General features: G+C 47.2%; 1 protein-coding gene across 4 annotated transcripts in view; it reads right to left on the bottom strand.

The window, feature by feature from the left end:
- il34 (interleukin 34) overlaps positions 1-20,900 on the bottom strand; it is a 60,526-nt gene that overhangs the window by 34,008 nt on the left and 5,618 nt on the right. For all 4 annotated transcript variants that reach the window (XM_078401714.1, XM_078401711.1, XM_078401713.1 and 1 more), the window contains exon 2: positions 3,877-3,994. In XM_078401714.1, the coding sequence (XP_078257840.1) occupies positions 3,877-3,904 (28 nt within the window). In that variant the 5' untranslated portion in view covers positions 3,905-3,994. The remainder of the gene's footprint in view (positions 1-3,876; positions 3,995-20,900) is intronic.

A 20,900-nucleotide genomic window follows, 5' to 3' on the forward strand; every position in this document is an offset into this window, starting at 1 on the left:
TTAGAAATGTTTAATGTGCAGTTAGATAAATTTGTGAACTATTGGGGAATTAAGGTTGGAGAAGAGCAGCCAAGGCCAGCAGAAATCAACCATGATTATACTGTCATTAACCATGATTAAATCATCATCATTGGACCAAAAACGCTCACCAAATCCACCCATAACTTCACCCTCAACATCAACGGTTTCTCAGTATCCACCTCCCCTCACATCCAGAATCTTGGCATCATCTTTGATCAAACCCTCTCCTTCGACAAACACACTAAACACTTCACCAAGGCAGCCTTCTACCACCTCAAAAACATTGCCCGTCTCCGTCCATCCCTCTCCTCCACAGCTGCAGAAACCCTCATCCACGCCTTCATCACCTCCCGTCTGGACTACTGCAACAGCCTCCTCTATGGTTCACCCTCAAAAATCATCAATAAACTCCAATACATCCAGAACTCCGCTGCCCGTCTACTCACCCACTCCCCGACCCGTGACCATATCACCCCCATCCTCTACAAGCTCCACTGGCTCCCCATCCCCCAGAGAATGCAGTACAAAATCCTCCTCATGACCTACAAAGCCCTCCATAACATGGCCCCATCCTACCTGACTGACCTGCTCCACAGACACACTCCCACCCGCACCCTGCTGCTGCCAATCTCCTATCCCCCCCATCCGGACCAAACTCAGATCCTGGGGGGACAGGGCTTTCTCCATCGCTGCTCCCACCCTCTGGAACTCACTACCTCAAACCATCAGAGACTCCTCCTCACTCACCACATTCAAAACATCACTGAAGTCTCACCTGTTCAACACTGCCTTCAACCACTGACCGTTGCTTCACCTCATTCTTCCTTTTCTGTTCGTTTATTTCTTTATTTTTATGTCTTATTTACCATGTAAAGCGTCTTTGAGTGTCTAGAAAAGCGCTATACAAATGTAATGTATTATTATTATTATTATTATATACTGAATGACGGGGCAGGGTTGAAAGTCCTGTGGTCTGCTCCTGCTTCAATATCCTTGTGTCACAGCTTGCATTATCCAGCATGTCCTCTGTGGTCACATGGAATTTAGAACATGAACAGGTAAAAAGGGCTCTCAAAGCTGGGCGATTACTGCACAAGATGCTGTTTTTTGAACGAGGCATTATGCCAAGGCCTTGTCAGCTGTATCTACAGGGCATAAAATATCTTGTTGCACTACTCAAAGGAACTGGATATAAAGATTGCCTGGTCCGATTAACATGAGCAGCAGTTTGCTTTTCCAGTAAAAGTCATCTCCTGAGGGAATGTTGGCCACACTTGCTTCTAACCGCTGCGGTTTAGGAGAGTGAGAGGGGTTGAAACATTTAAGATACTGAGAGGTCCTGACAAGATGGAGGTAGAGATGTTATTTCCCCTCGTGGGAGGTCCTGGACCTGTTTAAAATTTGAGAGGTTGTCCGTTAAAGATAGAGGGTGACGTGTTTGGAAATGGCCTCCACAAATAGTTCTCAGACATTTTTAAGACAGGAGAAAACAAGAGGGTCAGAAGTTACCAGGGAAAGATACAACTGCAAACCCAAGGTTGTAATCAGATCAGGCATGAACACAGGTGACACAGGAGGAGGAGGGGCCAAGTCACCTGCTCCAACTCTTACCTTCTTTGCTGGTGTGTATTTCCCAGCTAACAGCTCAATGGTTTGCAATGGACCCGGTGACAGGTGCACAGTAACTTGAGCACAAGTCAGTCTTCTTCCAATATTCCAATGAGTGTTTCCCCAGGCCAAATGCTCACGCCAAATATCTTGAACTTGGGATGGAGTTGATTTTGCTTCTGGAAACTAGTTTAATTCCACATTTTGAACTTTCAGTGACTAACCTTGACACAAATCTAATTCAGGTCTTCATTACCATTTAAAAATATCTAGCCCTTTGAATGTCCTAAAGGTCCCATTGACCCATGGTCATTCCTCTGATCTACATTTCTTTTTGCCTTGAGGCAGCCATTCAGCCCATCAAATCTACATCACCCCCCATAATATCCCCCCCTCTCCCATCCATGAATAAATCATACTCTCAATATTCATACTACTTCCAGATTGTACCACCTTCTAATGCTGCCTGGCGGCCAATTGCCCTGCAGACCCACACATTTTTGGGACGTGGGAAGAAACCGGAGTACCTGGAGGAAACCCACGAGATCACAGGGAGAATGTGCAAACATTGCGCGGACAGCACTAAAGGTCAGGACTTAACAGGGGTCAATGGAGCTGCGAGGCAGCGGCTTTACCTGCTGCGCCACTCCACCACTCCCTGTGGGTTGCTGCCAGTGTCTCCTCACAATTTGGGGGAGATCAGGAAAAGCTGGGATTGTTCTTCTTAGAAAAGAGAACCCTACAGAGCGGAGAAAATGGTGGAAACACTCAGCAACTCAGGCAGCATCAACGGAGGGAGAGAGGATTAACGTTTCAGAGGTGGAGATTTGATTGTTGTACACAAACAGTGAAAGCAGATTCAATAGTTAACTCAGAGCAATCTGTGGTACAGGTTCAGAAGGAGAAAGGGAATGATTGAACAGACCTTCCAAACGAGTCATCATGGGCAGAAAAGAGCAAACGGCCACTTCCATGATGTAATATTCTGTCAGACTTGGGCCTTTGTTTTCCAGCAATGACATAGGTTGATTGAAATAAATGCCATGGAAGAACTAACCCCTTGGTGCTCCCCCTGATGGAATCTCCAATGGAGGACACACTTGCCTCAAAATTCCCAATCATAAACTTAAAAGCTTTCACTCTTAATGCTCCCCAGGTTACTGTTTATTGGGTCACAAATCTGCCTAGGGCGCCCGAGCTGTGCCCAATCTGCAATCTAGCTGTTATATTCGTACTATGGTTAAAAGGCCACCCCAAGGGTCTCAGTCACACAAACCAGATCCTGCGCTCAAAGCCAAGGGTCTGAAACGGAGCTAAAAGAGAATGCAGTTAAGGCTTTCCTGCTCTGGTAACCTACATTTACTGTAGAATATATTGTAACACTATATTCAGCACGGTTTCTTTGTCTGCATCTCATTATTCTTGGGTGCGGCACGACCACAATCATATATGGTGTGATCTGCCTGGCTAGCACATGAAATAAGGTTTTTCACTGTATCTCGGTAATGTGTGACAGTAATAAAACCATTGGAGCAAATGGAGGAGAGGAAATTGGCTTTCTCCAAATGAAGGAAGCGATGGATAGCACAACATTCTCCCTGGTACTCCCCCAATTCTGCCTTGGATTCCCGGCAATAAACCTCTTCTCAGTTGGAAAATCCAATCCACCTCAACACACTGTGAAATCAGAAAGGAAGTGATAAAGGAGGATGGTACAATGGAAGCTTAATCTCATCCAATAATGAAAATAAGAAATTCTGTTTTGTAGTTGAGGAAAGATTCAGCAGTGTTACCACATTTGACTGCAGGCTGCGGGAGGATGCGAGACAAGCTGGTCAAAGAGACAGGTTCAAACCAGTGCCGCGGTGGAGGGGAGCAAAGGAAACGTGCCCGCCAAAAGTAACCATGCCTTCGCTCTGACAGTCCTTCAGCGTTCAACAGGATGGTGACCCTAGAAAAACTTGCTGAAACCTGAATCGTAACTACGTTTGTAGCCAGTATTAAGATCGCAGTTACTCACAAAAAGACAGACAGAAAATACTGGAGTAACTCAGCGGGTCAAGCAGCATCTCTGGAGAAAGGAAATAGGTGATGGTTCGGGTCAAGAGCCTTCATCAGACTCAACCCAAAACGTCGCCTATGCCTTTTCTCCAGAGATGCTGCCTACCCCGCTGAGTTACTCCAGTAGTTTGTGTCTATCTTCAGTGCAAACCAGCGTCTGCAGTTCCTTCTTACGCATTTACTCACAGACAGCTCTGGTGAAATCCCGCAGCATTTTTCTTGCCCCAAGCACAGCTCTCAACGGCAGACCTCACTACACCTTGGTTCTCAGCAGATGCAATCACTGTTCCCAACCTTGAATCATCTGCAAAAAGATAAAATACAACAACTGTAGGCTTATTTCAGACTTTTGCTCATTATAAATATGCAATCCAGGTAGAAAATTATGCTCTTTCCATTCTGGGGTCTCAAGAAAAAGCAGCACAGATTAAATGCTTGCTGTACATTTGTGAACATTACATTTATTGAGTGCCAATGGATTCTCCTGTCATTCAACTAGGAGGTTGCCTTTCAAGAAGCAGACTGCCCTTCCAACAAAGCACTGGCAAACCTTCAAACACATTCCTCAATTAGAACTTATAATTTCCCATCACTGTACTCAAATGCACTCCAGCGCAAACACAAAATCCTTTCACCAGGTCACCGATCAGACAGAGGAATTGCCAAGACACACTTCAAAGCATTGACAGGCAATACAATGAAGCATTAGAGAGGCTAAACTAAGTGCAAAGGACTGGAGGGAGATAACACCAGAATGGAGCATAAATTGGATGCAACAGACTATTGGTACGATGTAATCTACAAACAGAACACATCAACCTTACATTCCCCAATTGCAGGTAACCTGCTTCCTCTGTCCCTCTCTTTCTTTCTCCTTCCGATCTACCCAAGTCCTTTCATGCACTCTTTTTCTTTCCAAGCCCTCCTCCCAATTGCCCATCACCCAATTTCTTTCCTCAGCCTCACATACTCCATCTACCTATCTGCCATACACTCCTCCCACTGTGTTCCCTCTATTCCCCCCCACCCCCCTCCACCTCTGTTCCCATCTATCCACCATCCCTTCCTTATTTGGTTCCACTCTTCCTTCCTTATCAGATTCCATCATCTACAGCCTTTGTTGTCTCCATTCATCGCCTTCCAGCCTCAGTCATCTTCTCCACTCTTTCACCCCCCCACCCCCTGGCTCCATTTGCCAATCAACCCCCCCTCCCCCTCACTGGATCAATTTATCAACACGCAGCATTGTTCCACCTTGCCCCCTCTCATTTCTCAACTGGCCATCTCACCCCTACTCTTTCCTTTCAGTCCAAATGAAGAGTGTCGATCCAAAACAGTGCCTGCCCCTAGGCAGATGCTACTTGACCCATTGATCTATTCCAGCAGACTCAATCCTGTTCCAGATCCTGCATCTGCAGTCTGGTGTCTCAAAAGATAAATGCTAACAAGTCCTCGCTAGGTTTGCACTGTGTGTGGGCAAGCAATGTACAAGTTACCTCTGCAGATGGCACACCACCAGACAAGGTTACATTACTGAGGCAGTAGCAGAGACTCTGTTCTGACTAGAGACTGGGACAGTTGAAAAACCTGAAGGATGGAAGTCCACTACAGGAATGGAATATGCTGGAAAGTTTCAACAGGTCAGGCTGCATCTTCTGGAAGAGAGTCAGTCACAGTTTCAGTTCAAAGACCATTCATCAGAACTAAGAAGGAGACAAGAAACGCATTAAGCAACAGCCATGGTGAGGGAGGAAATATCTCCGAATGGGGAAAGCAAGGAGACTGTGGAGATAAGCTGTAAATAAGGTTATCAGATCCAGCCCCAGTCCAGGTGATGCTGGAGTGTGGTAACACCTATAGTACTAGTTCCAGAAGAAGCTCTACAATCGGTCCACTCTTTTACAGGTACATCTCCATTGCAATTGAACTTATCAGGCACTATAATGCTGTAACACTACATCTCCACTCTGGTATTTTCTGTTGTACATGTGTGTGGCATGATTGCATTCGTGTACAGTATGATGTGACTGAATAGCATGCAAAATAAAGTTTTTCATTGTATCCTGATACTCGTGACAATAATAAACCAATATCAATCACAGTTAAACAGCGAGAACATAGACAAAATGTAGAAGTTACAAAATGCAGAGCAGGAAGATATGCCTGGTATGTCACCCTGGGAATGTCCTTCACTCCCAGAGAAAAAGTAATTAAAAAATGGACAATGCGCTGAGCCAACATCGCAGGTAGATGACTGCTATAGCCAATTTAGGTTAACTAATGAGATCCTCTTGGGTATAGGAGAACATTTTTGATCACTGCATTTCCAACCCCAACACAGATAAAATGTTGAATTTAGTTCTGGGGATTTGACGATTAAACAACGTTCATTCAGGTAGACACCCCCACGAGGAAAAGAACGGAGGAATGTCCAAGGCTGGGTGTGTAATCCAAAGTGTGAACAAAACTGTGCAAAGAACCTTCTGACATATAAATTGGGGGAAAAAAACAAAAAACGTTATACAGAAAGCAACGAGAGGAAATCTTAAAATAAGAGGGCAAAGAATGAGAACAGCTAACACAGTACCAGCAAATGAAAAGGGGATGCAGAAGTATTTTACAAGCTTTACAATGATATAATTCTAAAAAATGTAGCCAAGAGGAATGGTGTACTAAGAAATTAATAAAATTATACTGCGCAGCCCAAGGATATAGGAACTAATGACCTTACATGTCTTCTCTTGCATAAACAGAAACACAGTGACAGCAGGAAGAAGCAGCAGCTTATTCCCTTTCACATGCTATTAATTCCTTTCTGATTCTTTTTTTGCCACTAACCTACACCAAGGACAATTTACAGTGGCCAACTAACCTACCAAAGTCATCGGTATGTGGGACGAAACAGGAGAAGCTGGCAGATGCCCAGAGGATCATGGGAAAAGTGGGAAAACTGTGCGCAGTTGACACCAAGGTCAGGGTCAAACCCTGGAACCAATAAGGTAGCAGCAGCACCTGCACCAAAGGTCAACATTTTGAAGGAGGTAATAAAGCGAAGGGGTTTCTAGCCACAGAAAGGGTATAGCCAGTCACAAAAGCAGAGACAACATGAGGAAAGGATTTTTGGAAATAGCAAATGTTGATGTTGTGAGCAATGCAAATGACAAGTGCAAAATAAAGCTCAAAAGAGAAAAATTAAACTAAATCTTTTGGCTTTTGCCATGTTGGTGGCCAGACGACAAATCTTGATTAGATGGAAAGATTGTAACCCTCCAACATTTGAACAGTGGATTAGGGATATGTTGTATTTTATTAAATTGGAGAAGATTAGGTATACTGTTAGGGAATCAGCTGACAGGTTTACATTGATATGGCACCCTTTTCTTAGTTGCATTGATGCTTTAGGCTCTGATAATTTTATGGTTGAGTAGAGTCTTTGGTATGTAATTAAGAGTGGATTGAAGTATTAGAATGGTCCCTGTTATGTCTTAACATTCCGATTTTTCTGCTTCCCTCTTCTCTGTTTTTATGCGTGTTAGTGCCCTAGATAATATGGTGTACTGCTTTAAACCTCTAACAATTTATCTTTAATTATTATTATTTTATTTTTTTTTTTAAATTTTAAAACCTTTTTTTAAAATTTGTTTTTATTTATTTATTTATTTAAATTTTTATGCTTATGTTTAATTATTTACTTATTTTCCTTGCATATCTTAAGTTGTATACCCTCTGAATGGTATTGTGGGTGGGGGGTGGGGGTGGTGGGTGGGTGGGGGGGATATCTATCAGTACTAATGTGTTCATGCATTGAATTGTCAAAGCTGTATCAATAAAAAATCAGAAATAAACTTTGTTCAAAAAAAAAGAGAAAAATGTAGGGTTATGAAGAGGTGGAGACATACAGCATGGAAACAGGCCCTTCAGCCCAACCTGCATACTGACCACCATGCACCCATCTACACCAATCCTGCTTTGTGCCACATTCCCTTCAACTCTCCCTTCAACATTCCACCAGTCAACTACACTTTAGGAGACAATTTATAGCGGCCAATGAACCTACAACCCGCACGTCTTTGAAATGAGATATGAAACTGGGGCACCCAGAGGAAACCCACGCAGTCACAAGGAGAATGTGCAAACTCCACACAGGCAGCACCCGAGGATTGAACCCAGGTCGCTGGAGTTATAAGACAGCGGTTCTTCCAGCTGCACCACTGTGTCGCCAAAAGGTTATTTATGATAGTGTGGGCGAGAGACTAAAGGGATAAGTATTTCAAAGAACCTGCACAAGGTCAAGAGATAGAAGTGGAGAAAGAGAAGCGGGAGTCCCCATTGCACTCCATGCCTTGCTGTGCCAGTCAACCAGATCGTCACCCATCTGTCCCTTCTGTCATTTCAACCGCATCAACCCCATCTCCTGTGATTCTCTTTGATTTGAATATATTCAGTGTTTGAGCAAGCACTGTCCTCTTGGACAGAGAATGCCAAAGATTCACCCCCTCCAGGGAAAGAGATTCTTTCTCATCCCTGTGCCCAGAGGCCCCTTTTGTTTTGAAACAAAATCCACTTGTGCTGGCGGCTCTCCGCAGATCAGGCAGCATCAATGTCCAGAGGATGGGTCTCAGATGGGTCAACTATCCATTTCCCTCCACAGTATATTTAAGGTACAAATGGATACATTTTTGAGAGCTGGGAATTGAGGGTTATGGAGAACTGGCACAGAAGAGGAGTTGGGGCCAGCAGTGCTCAGCCATGATCTGACTGAATGATGGGGCAGGCGTGAGACATGGCCGTCCACTCCTGCTCCTGTTGTCATGTGTTCCTGTGTTACAGGAAGAGACATCATTAACATTTCTGGCCCGGGACGTTTCATCAGAACCCCTAATTTGAGCTACAACTGTAGGAGCAGCTTGAACAAATACTAAAATATTTTGAAGGAATACACACTTATTTTAAAAGCATTCCTGATGGTTTCTTGTTGTGGCTGTAATGGGACAACTGTGTGTAATAATGCTGTAACGCTGTTAACTGTATTGAAGTGTTGCAAACTCGAGAATCAAAAATGATGACCAGTCAAGAACTGCAGTAACAGTGAAAACGCTGAAACATAATATTCTTAAATGGGCACGATGCAAGAGTTTTATTCAGACTGTGGATTTGTGCTTAAAGCAGGCAGAAATCCTGGCAAAGAATAAGGGTGTTAAATCTACCAGGAACATGCGAATGAAGTGCAAGAATAGAAAGAATAGAAAGACGAGGAACAGCCAGAACATTGACAAAATGCAGAATAGCGGGGTTGAAATATCCAAAGGGCCATGTTGCTGAGGTGAGTGATATTTAGCACTGAATTCGTGACAATCGGGATAATGGATTGCTCAGTCTGAGTGTAAACAGGAATAGCTTCATCTGCAGCAACAGAGAGAGAGAGAAGTGAACCTGGATCAACAAACCAACAGGAAGAGGAAGAGAGAGCAGACCACAGAAGCTCAGAGGGCGAGACTCCAAAGTCCTTATGAAGTATTGCTCATTTTGTACTGGATGCTTTGCACTTTACCCAGTAAAATGCCGCTAATCGTATATCCAGTTGTACAGAAGCCGCAAGGGTTCAACATCTGTCTCGCTCGTTAGTCCAGGGCTTGAGTCGAGGATCGGGACCTCATGCAGAGGGTGGGCCAGGTGTGGGGGTTGGAGCCAGAGGGGAACACCAAGCACCAAGAACGGGGGAAAGTTTGCAGCCAGAGCTTGTTTTCACAAGCTGAAACTCGGCAGGTTCCCCTCTCAACCCATCATCAAACTGGGCCTCTGCTCCTCTCTATGCTATTGCATCCTCGACTTCCTCACCGGTAGGCCTCAATTAGTATGAATTGGCAACAACATTTCCCCCTCGAAGACCATTGGCACAGGAGCATCTCAAGGCTGTGGGCTCAAACTCTTGCTGCACTCTCTATACTCATAAGTGAGCAACCACTCATAGCCCTAATGCAATTTTTAAATTCGTCAAAGTGACCACTGTCTTCGGTCAAATAATGGGAAGCCTGATTACAGGAGGGAGATTGAGAGCTGGGAATTGAGGGTTATAGAGAACTGGCACAGAAGAGGAGTTGGGGCCAGCAGTGATCAGCCATGAACTGACAGAATGATGGGGCAGGCATGAGACCGGGCCGTCCACTTCTGTTCCTGTTGCCATGTTTTCCTGTGTTTGATTAAGTGGGGCCAGAACAATAATGTTGATCAACGTTAGCAAGACCAAGGGGGTGACTTCAGGAAGGGAAAAATCAAAAGATCAAGATCAAGGCATCCCGCCGGGCCGCGGCCGCGGACTGAGAATGCGGCCGGATGTTTTTGTCGAGGCGCCGCGGTCTCGATGCCTCCTGGATGGCCGCGGAGAAGCCCGGGGCAGAGCCCGGCCGGGGCCTCGGTCGCCCAGCCCGGGGCCTTGGAGCCCAGGTCGGCGGATGGGACCCGAGTCCCAAGGACGAGCAGATAGGCAGGGGGCTGGGTCGGCACCACAGAGCAAGGACTCAGGAGAGGACCCGGCAGTGTTGTGGTGAGGTCGGTGCGGCGGCCGATGATGGTGCCGACCGAAGGATGAGACAGACTCGTGAAATAAGCACGTGACTGCTGAGGGAAAGAACGAAGGAGGACCCAGCGTGGGGGGACTACCGTGAGGGAGGGGGAGGGGGAAGTGGAGCGGGGGGGGGGGGGGGGGGAATTTGTAACTTTGTAAGTGCCCTTCATGGGCGACTATTAGTATGCAAGCAAAGAATTTCACTGTGACTTGTTAATAAAGTTTTCATTCATTCATTCACCTGTCTTCATTAACTGGATGGTGGTGGACAGTGTCAATCGCGTTAGGCTCCTGAGCGTGTACATCTCTGATGATCTGTCCTGGGCCCGGCACATTGATGCTCACCAATGCCTCTACTTCCTCAGACATGTCAACAAATATTCTCTGAAACCTCTCCAAGTGTATGGTGAAGTGTATGGTATACTGTCTGGTTGCAACATGTCATGGCTTGGAAATTTGAATACTCAAGAATAAAAAGTAGGCTGCAGAAAGTGGTGGGCATTGCCTGAACCATCACAGGTATTGACCTCCCCGCCTTCAAAGGGATCTACAGTAAGAGCTGCCTCAAGAAGGCAGTTAATATTATAAAAGGCCCACACCACCATGGCCATGTTCTCATCTTGCTGCTACCATTGGGAAAGTGGTACAGGAGCCCGAGAACTGAGAGCTTCAGGTTCAAGAACAGTTTCTTACCATCAACCATCAGGTTCCTGAACCATACTTCAAGGCTCTAACCACAATTTTTCTTCAGCACTGAACCATTACCTGACTGTACAACTGTGGTTGTTCTGCGTGCTTTGGTTTTACACTATTATGGTCTAATTTTCTTAGAATAACTGATCGTTTATTTTTGTTGTTGTGGACTTAAAGGAGTCGATGGAGGGGGCAGTTCTGATCGGGAGAGGGATGCTGTTCCACAGTCTAGGAGCTGCAACCGCAAAAGCACGGTCACCCCTGAGTTTAAGCCTAGACCGTGGGATAGTGAATAGCCCCAAGTCGGCCGATCTGAGGGACCTGGAGTTAGAGAGGGGGGTTAGAAGATTTTTGATGTAGGGGGGGGAGTGTCCATTTAGGGCTTTATACGTGAATAGGAGGAGCTTGAAGTTGATTCTGTACCGTACAGGGAGCCAGTGGAGAGAGGCCAGAATCGGGGTGATGTGGTCCCTTTTACGGGTACCCGTCAGGAGTCTCGCTGCGGCGTTTTGGACCAGTTGCAGGCGGGACAGGGAAGATTGGCTGATCCCAGTGTATAGGGAGTTGCAGTAGTCTAGGCGGGAGGAAATGAAAGCGTGAATGATTTTTTCTGTGTCGTCGAATTTGAGGAAAGGTTTGTCATGCAAGGGCAGCACGGTGGTGCAGCGGTAGAGTTGCTGCCTTGTAGCGTTTGCAGCACCGGAGACCTGGGTCCGATCCTGACTACGGGTGCTGTCTGTATGGAGTTTGCATGTTCTCCCAGTGACCTGTGTGGGTTTTCTCAAAGACCTTCGGTTTCCTCCCACACTCCAAAGACATACAGGTATGTAGGTAATTGGCTTGGTATAAGTGTAAATTGTCCCGAGTGTGTGTAGGATTGTGTTAAAGTGCGGGGATCGCTGGTCGGCGCAGACTCGGTGGGCCAAAAGGCTTGTTTCCGCGCTGTATCTCTAAACTAAACTATTGTGGCGGTCGCTGATGGTGAGCCACGTGTGGTGCGAACTCTCGGCTCGGGGGGATGGGGTCACGGAACCTGGAATGGGGAGGAGTGGCAGTTGGTAGTGGAGTTCCAGGAGGAGTGGAGCAGGTTGGGGGTTTGAGGAGCTGTAGGGCGCTTGAGGAATAAAGAAAACTTCGCTTGACACTTGTCCCGCTTCAATGGCTTTGCTTGACACTCATGTCTCGCTTCATTGGTGACCACGACGGTCCGAAATAGGTATTTTGGATCGCAATAATGGACGCCGCCAGCGCTCAGCCCGACGTTGCCGGCGACCAGGCCCAACAGAACGCGGTCACACTTAAGCCACCGGTCTTCCGGACTTCACAGTCCCAGGTGTGTTTCCAGCAGGCGGAAGCAGAATTCCACATCCGCAGGATTAAAGCCGACGACATCCGTTACTTCTATGTCATCGGCGCGTTCAACCAGGAGACGGCTGGTTGGTTGGTGCCTTACCTGCGCGAGCCGCCAGCGGTCAACAAATACGAAGGCCTTAAGATGCTGATCCTCCGCACTTTTGGGCTCAGCCACCTGGTGCGAGTGGCGCGGATCCTCCACATGGGTGGGCTCGGTGACCATAAGCCATCGGCCCTCATGAGTGAAATGTTCACGCTCATGGACGACCACCGGCCTGCCTGCTTTTTGAGTAGGCCTTCCTAGCGCAGTTGCCCGACGACATTCGCCTGCTCCTCTCAGGGGTTTCGATGAGCCCCTGCAGCTAGCGGAACGCGCAAACGAGCTGTGGCTGGCCAGGCAGCAGGGCGGTTGGTTGCTCAATTGTATGTCAACAGTGCCTTCGAGGGCACAGCGACCTGGGGCCGCGCCCACCGGGTGCTCAGCTGAGTCTCTTGCTCCGGGAGAAGCTGGTATGAACAAGAAGTGGTGCTTCTACCACCAACGCTGAGGTTCCGCGGCCTGCCAATGCCGCTCGCCCTGTTCGTTTCCGGGAAATGCCGGGCTGGCTGCCAGTAATCAGCTCGGCGGTCGGCCAGATACGCTGCATATATGCTTGGGACCGGAGCTCGGAACGACGATTCCTGGTGGACACAGGGGCGGAGGTCAGCGTTTTGCCCCCATCGGGGGTGGATACTCGTTCTGGGAAGCGTTAACTGCCTTGAATGGCAGCACCATACGAATTTACGGCGTTCGCACCATTCTGCTTATCTTTGGCTCTTGCCACTTCACCTGGCCTTTCACCGTTGCAGACGTGTCCTAGCTGTTGCTGGGCACCGACTTCCTGCGGGCGCAATCACTTTTCGTTGACGTGAGGGGGCAACGCCTCGTCCACGCTTCCACATTGGAAGTGATCTCCTTTCGCCCTGCTGCTTCCGCCACGCCAATCCGCAACCCGGTGTCTGCAGTGGACAACATTTACGCTCAAACTTTGGGGGACTTTCCTGAAATTTTGACTCCGCAATTCCACTTGGCCAGCCCTAAACATGGTGCGGTGCACCACATTTTTACTTCGGGACCAGCACCGCCATTCAATGCGATCATGGCTGATCACTCTCAATCAGTACCCCGTTCCTGCCTTCTCCCCATACCCCCTCACTCCGCTATCCTTAAGAGCTCTATCCAGCTCTCTCTTGAAAGCATCCAACGAACTGGCCTCCACTGCCTTCTGAGGCAGAGAATTCCACACCTTCACCACTCTCTGACTGAAAAAGTTCTTCCTCATCTCCGTTCTAAATGGCCTACCCCTTATTCTTAAACTGTGGCCCCTTGTTCTGGACTCCCCCAACATTGGGAACATGTTTCCTGCCTCTGTCCAATCCCCTAATTATCTTATATGTTTCAATAAGATCCTCCCTCATCCTTCTAAATTCCAGTGTATACAAGCCTAATTGCTCCAGCCTTTCAACATACGACAGTCCCGCCATTCCGGGAATTAACCTAGTGAACCTACGCTGCACGCCTAATGCGGCCGCTCTTTCAGTTGCTAAATAGTGAGTGGCGGGACGTGCAGTGGAATGATGACGTGGTGGCTGTTTTTGACGGGGCGAAGGATGCGTTGGCGCGGGCTTCGTCCTCAGCCGAATTAGTCTGAGGCATCCCGCTCACTGTTCCCGGGGACTTTATTCCGGCCGGGAGCAGCCGTCCTCTGTGATGGTCCGTTTGCGGGTGAAGGTCGGCGCCATGTCTCCTGCCCGACGTCTCGCCATGGAGTGGCTCCTGCCCATGTGTTGCCGGCTCTCATGGACGTTTGTATGTTTTTCTGCGCCGCGACATCCCCAGGTCACCTTTCGGGTGCTGCAGCAGGGGCCTACTACTTTTGTTTTGGCCACGGGTGGTCGGCAGGAGACTGCGTCTGTGGCTCATTTGATGCTGGCCCATTTGGACCTTAGCGAGCCAGTGCGGGTGGCCCAGCCTCGTCGTCGGGGGCGTCCGCCATCCCGGTTGCTCCCGAATTCATCCGTACCGGGCGATTTCCCTGTGCTTGGGGACGTATGCACAAGGTCCGGCCGCCTCTTTCGTCTTCCCGTTCGGTTCCGTGCCTCTAGTTCTGGGGTGGGTTCCTGTGGCAGTCCCTGGTGGTGAGCTTGGAATAGGGAGGAGTGGCAGTTGGTAGCGGAGTTCCAGGAGGAGTTGAACTGGTTGGGGGTTTGGGGAGCTGTATGGTGCTTGGGGAATAAAGAAAACTTCGCTTGTCACGTGTCCCGCTTCTTTGGCTTTGCTCGACAAAATACCTATTTCGGACCACCAATGAAGCGAGACATGAGTGTCAAGCAAAGCCACCTCTTGCACGGTTTTCCTATTTGTTTTACACAAATGTTCTTTTTTCTGTTCACTGTTGTGGGCAATGCATGTGCAATGCTTATGTTGTTTAAGTCTGTGTGTCTGTGATGCTGCTGCAAGCAAGATTTTCACTCAACTTGAATCTTACTGTACTTGTGCATATGACAATTAACTCAACTTGATACTGCAAGTCCCAATACTGATACTGATCCCAGAAAATTCAGTGAGTGCATGGATTCAAGCTCGAGTCGTTCCTCCGCACCAGCCTAATAAACGTTCTGCAATGTAGGATGCGACTAAAGGCTTGCCACATTATACAATGCAAATAGGACTTTCAGGATCACATATTTTAAGAGGTAATGCCCCTTTAAGAAAGAGCAAATGTGAAAACTACGCAAGGCTCCATCTCTACTTTTTCGTTAACACTTATCCCAAAGAAAAAAATTAACATCAGCAAAATACAAAGTGCTGGAGGAACTCGGTGGGTCAGGCAGCATCTTTGGTGGCAACGGACAGACAACCCATATGCAACTTGACTTCTTTTTCGTTCTCCTTTGTTTTATAGTAAATTAGTTTTACACAATGATAATTATTACTTGAAGTAATATTGAGACTGATAGTAGAACTGATTTTCACAATTGCAGTTAGTGTTGCAAGTCATATGAGAATTGTATAATTAGTTCTCATAGACATGATTGCAGATAATAGAAAACAGCAATTAATGAATAATTTGAATTGATAAATTAGAAATAAATGAAGCTGTTTTCTTCCCTTTTTTAGGTGTGGTTTCTGACAAAAAAAAATTTTTTTCTTGGATCCTTAATATAGATTTTACACGAGTTTTAAAAATCAAAAAGCAGCATAAAAGAACGAAATGTACTCCAATTACACTGCTGCCAGAGAGGATAATCACAGAGAGAGGGCAACACTTTCCACTGGCAGCTCTTTCGTTTTGATTTTAAAGGGATATTGTCCAAAGTGAAAAATTATCCCCCTGGCTCTAAATCAGAGGCACAATAGATTCTGTTCTTTAGTTTAAACACATCGAGAAAAAGTGCAGCACAAAATCAACCAACTTCCAGAATTCTAGCACTTTCTGTAAACATGCAGAACTGTGATATTTGGACTTAATACGTTCGGGGATGTTTCCCACCACTAGCCCGCCCCTGCACGCCCGGGCGCGGCGCCTTCCACCGTACAAGTCCCGTCTCGCTCGGGAGGAGTTCTGCCTTATGTAGTCCCTGGGTATTGTGCGCCGCTCACGCAGCCCGTGGGCGTCCCCACTCCATATGGTCCCCAAGGCAGACGGTGGCTGGCGCCCTTGCGGAGACTACCGTCGGCTTAATGATGCCACCATCGCTGACAGGTACCCGGTCCCCCACATTCAGGACTTTAATGCGCACCTGGCTGGGGCCACGGTGTTTTCCAAGGTCGATCTGGTGTGTGGCTACAATCAAATTCCCGTCCACCCAGACAACGTCCCCAAGACGGCTATCGTAACGCCATTTGGCCTTTTCGAATTCCTCCATATGCCGTTCGGACTTAAGAACGCTGCGCAGGCCTTTCAGCGGCTTATGGACTGCGTGTGCCGTGGCCTGGAGTTTGTTTACGTTTACCTCGATGACATTTTGGTGGCAAGCTGCTCTAGACAGGAGCATGCTACCCATCTCCGCCAGCTATACCAGCGCCTCAGCGATCATGGGCTGGCCATCAACATAGCCAAATGCCGTTTCGGGGTGACGTCTATCAATTTCCTGGGCCACCAAGTGACTCCGCACGGGGCGCTGCCGCTCCCGGACAAGGTGGACGCGGTGCGCCAGTTTCCACGCCCGACCACCGTGAGGGGCCTCCAGGAGTTCGTTGGGATGGTGGCCTTTTACCACCGATTTGTGCCGTCTGCGGCCAGGATCATGCGTCCGCTGTTCCACCTCATGGCGGGCAAGCGAAAGGAAGTCGAATGGACTGACGATGCGGTGGCGGCGTTCCAACACGCCAAGGAAGCCCTGGCTACGGCCACGATGCTCGTGTACCCACGGGCGGATGCACCAACCAGCCTGACGGTCCACGCTTCGGATGTAGCGGTTGGGGTGGTGCTCGAACAACGGATTGATGGGTGTTGGAAGCCTCTCGCTTTCTTCAGCCGGCACCTCAGCGGCGCACAGCGGAACTACAGTGCTTTTGACCGCGAGCTCCTTGCCCTTTACCTTGCGGTCCGCCACTTCTGCTACTTCCTCGAGGGGCGAACCTTCACCACGTACACGGACCACAAGCCCCTCACCTTCGCGTTCGCCAAGGTGTCCGACCCGTGGTCTGCTCGCCAGCAGCGGCAGTTGGCTTTCGTCTCGGTGTACACTACCTCCATCCATTTCATCGGGGGCAAAGACAACAAAGTGGCCGACGCCTTGTCTCGACCCGCGGTCCACGCCGTCCTGCAAGTGGCCGATGGAATCGACTACTCAGCCCTGGCGGCGGCCCAGTTGATGGACGATGAGATGTTCGCCTATCGTACCGCCGTTTCGGACCTGCGGTTGGAGGACGTTCCCTGTGGCACTGGGGGCGCAACACTGCTGTGCGATGTGTCCACTGGACAGTCGCGACCCATCGTTCACGTAGCCTGGCGGTGCAGTGTTCAAGGTGGTCCACGGGCTGGCCCATCCTTCCATTCGGGCGACGACAGCCCTCGTAAATCACAAGAAGCAATGATAGAAAGTTACCATGGCCTCAGTACTCACTCAGACCTTCAACATAATCTCTCATTCTACTCCGTCCCCTACAAGCAACTAACGGACACTTCTACACAGACAAAGGTGTAGAGTTTACCCATTATCTAAACCTGGTTTCATATGCTTGGGTCCCAACACAAAATGTCACCAGGATCCCGACCCTGGCCCTCATCACAATCCATCTGAAGAGGGGTCCCGACCTGAAACCTCGCCTATCCAAGTTCTCCAGAACGACTGCCTGACCCTCCAAGTTACGCCAGCACTTTTTGTTTCATGCGCTTGGCTCACGACTTATGTGAATACTGTGCTCAGAATCAGTTTTGCACAGGATCCAACTAACTGGTCCTTGCCGCTGGTCAACAGATCCCACAGATGTGATTGAAGATCCCGCAAGTATCAATCCTGATTTGCAATCAATTTTACATTTCATCAGATAGCAGATATTTTGCGTGCAATTCGATTATATTTTTAGGACAATGTTTTTTTTTTAAACCAAAGAGTGAATATTATGGACCAAGGTATCGTACAATTTTTGACTGGAATGAAGAACTAGTTCAAACAGCAAAGAGTCCTCAAGCAAACTCATTCGCAACAGATGTCTTCACTCATTTGCAAAGGCTGTTCAGATATTATAAATAATTGTTCTAAAATAAACAAGAAGAAACAATCAAGTAATAAAATTAGATTAAAGGCAAGGGGAATAAAAAATAAACTTATTACAGAGCGAAAAAGATACAAGACATGGAGTGGAGATAAAAGACTGCAGATGCTGTAATCTTGAGCAAAAATACAAACCAGTGGAAAACCTCAGCAGGCCAGGCAGCATCTGTGGTGAAAAATGGACAAACTATATTTTGGGCTGGACCCCTCCTAATTAGTCTGAAATAGGATCCCAACCCAAAATGTAATCTGTCGATTTCCCTTCACAGGTGCTGCCTGGCCCACTGAGTTCTACCAGCAGTTGCTTTAGAATTGTTGAGCACATTGATATTCTAGTAACAGCTGTGAAGTGGAAAAACATAAATGTAAAAAAATAAACAAATGTGGCACAAGCAGAGTGGTTCTAAGATGGAGATGTTAACTTTCATAGAGAATTGGGTCTATAATCTGAAAATTTTGCAACAAATTTTTGAATAAGTAATTAGTTTGGGGAGGGGGAGCAGGTTTCCACACACAAGATGTACCATAAGAGTTCAACCTTCAGAACACTGGTATCGTTGGTGAATCTACAGTAGATCCATTCCAATCCCAATGTAACCGGTCATGTTAGGTAGAGATGCAAAAACATGGGAAATATATCCCCGTACCCTTGGGCTGGCTGCTTCTATGTAGGATTGAACATTACCATTAAATTGCAGTCACACCACAATCTCCCTCTGGGCAGGATGCAGGAATAACTCTGTCCACTGGCCATGGCACTCTCCTCCTCTATTGCAACTCCAGCTGTCATCATCGAGTGTCCCAGTCCCAAAGTTCAATGAAAAGTCAGTGCATAAAGCCCACAAGCTAATCTAACCACCGTTACAACTGATGGGATGGAGAATAAACTTAGATGTGGCTGACATCTTTTTACATTCATATCTTCCAAGTGCCCCATTAAATGGACAATGTATCTTTGATTTGGTAATGTCAGCAGCAGATTTACAACAGATGGCATCTCCATATCTTACAAGCTGCCTTCTTGCATAGCATTACACTGTGGTACCCTGGACAATAATTAATTTTCTCTCAAGATATTACTGCAAACGTATAATTCAGGTGGCATGCCATCTGATGGACCCCTCCAGCCACACTGAAATTTGGAACAAAACCAGTGGGTGTTTATACGGACCACATGACCACTGTCCACGAGAAACCCAGGGATGGTACAGAGAAGATAATCAGTGCTTGCTCCTCGGGCTATGATTTTCTCGCTGGCTTGCCAGAAATATACAATCAACATTCCACAATACATCCATCTCTAAACCGAAGCTCTGCTCTTTCCTATGGCTGCCACATCTATCTTTTTCATCTTTCATTTAAAAGAATGAACTTGGAAATTCACCTGGCCTTTCTCGGCTATCAATGAAATGCCATGGAGGCCACCACAGAGGGTAGTCTTAGTTGAGTTTCGCGATACAGTGTGGAACCAGGCCCTTCGGCCCACCAAGTCCATGCCGACCACAATCACCCACACACTAGCTCTATCCTACACACTGGGGGGAGTTTACAGATACCAATTAACTTACAAACCCAGCTTTGGAATGTGGAAGGAAACCAGAGCACCCAGAGAAATACCATTTGGGCCAAATGCAGGTAAATAGGATTAGCTCATATAGGAACCATTCTCAGCATGGATGAGTTATGCCTAAGTACCCAATTCTATGCTTATAACTCTATGAATCAATCTGCAAGTGGGCACCCTGATAGCAAGAACATCATTCAAATAAACAACTGCTCAGTGTTCCATTTAGTTAGGACTACAGAACTATTTAGCTACTGGAAAAGACGGAGCCCTCATTTTAACCTTTCCTTCAGTATCAGATTGAGCGTTCTCCCTGCAATGAGACTTCTTGGCCTAGAGTTGAGTGTACAACAGGTACATGAAGTGATGTTTCATCTCCTCCTTTTATCATTACCTTTACACAGCCTCACTCCCCCACCTCCTGTGTCTCCGTTCTCTTGTTGATCCTTGGTGCCATTGGCCCAAGCAACGCCACTGGTAACACTGAAGTGTTTATGAAGTGAATCATTCTCCATTTTCTTTTCCATTGACTTACAGATCTAATTCTCTGCTTCTGACAATGTGACAAACCTTACTTATAGTGCAGATTAAAAGCAGCTGCAGTCAGAAAATCAACCCACAAGATTCTAAGTGAACTTGTCAAAATGGACTCATTTCCACATGGTTTTCTATGGCTTCATAGCATACAGTTAGAGTCATACACCACAGAAACAGGCCCTTGGTCCACAATCACCATCAATCATCCATTCCCATAGATCACATTTTATTTCCCCACATTCCCATCCACTTTCCCCAGTTTCAACCACTTACCCACACACGAGGAGTGCAACTTACAATCCAATTAACCTGCCAACCGGCACCTCTGGATGTGGGAGACAAGAAGAAACCAGAGGAAACCTTGGAAGAAGTAACAAAGCGCAAAACGTATTCCCGGACGTACTATTAGCACGTTGAAGTTGACACAAAAGCTGGTGATGTTGTGGATAGTGAGGAAGGTTATCCAAGGCTACAGCAGGACAGAGAATGACAGTTGGGAAGAGCGTTAGCAGATGGAATTTAATTCTGACATTTTGGAAAATCAGATTGGGTGGGACATATACAGCAAATGGTAGAATGGCAAGGCATATTCATGAACGGGGAGACCTAGGGATCCAAGTCCATAGTTCCCTGAAAGTGGCGAGACTGGTAGATAGGGTTATGAAGATGGCACAAGGAATGCTTGGCTTTATAGGGTGAGGCATGGAATATAAAAATGACATTGGTTTGAGCACT

This window comes from Rhinoraja longicauda, chromosome 6, assembly GCF_053455715.1.
Source record: "Rhinoraja longicauda isolate Sanriku21f chromosome 6, sRhiLon1.1, whole genome shotgun sequence".
Lineage (NCBI taxonomy): Eukaryota > Metazoa > Chordata > Chondrichthyes > Rajiformes > Arhynchobatidae > Rhinoraja > Rhinoraja longicauda.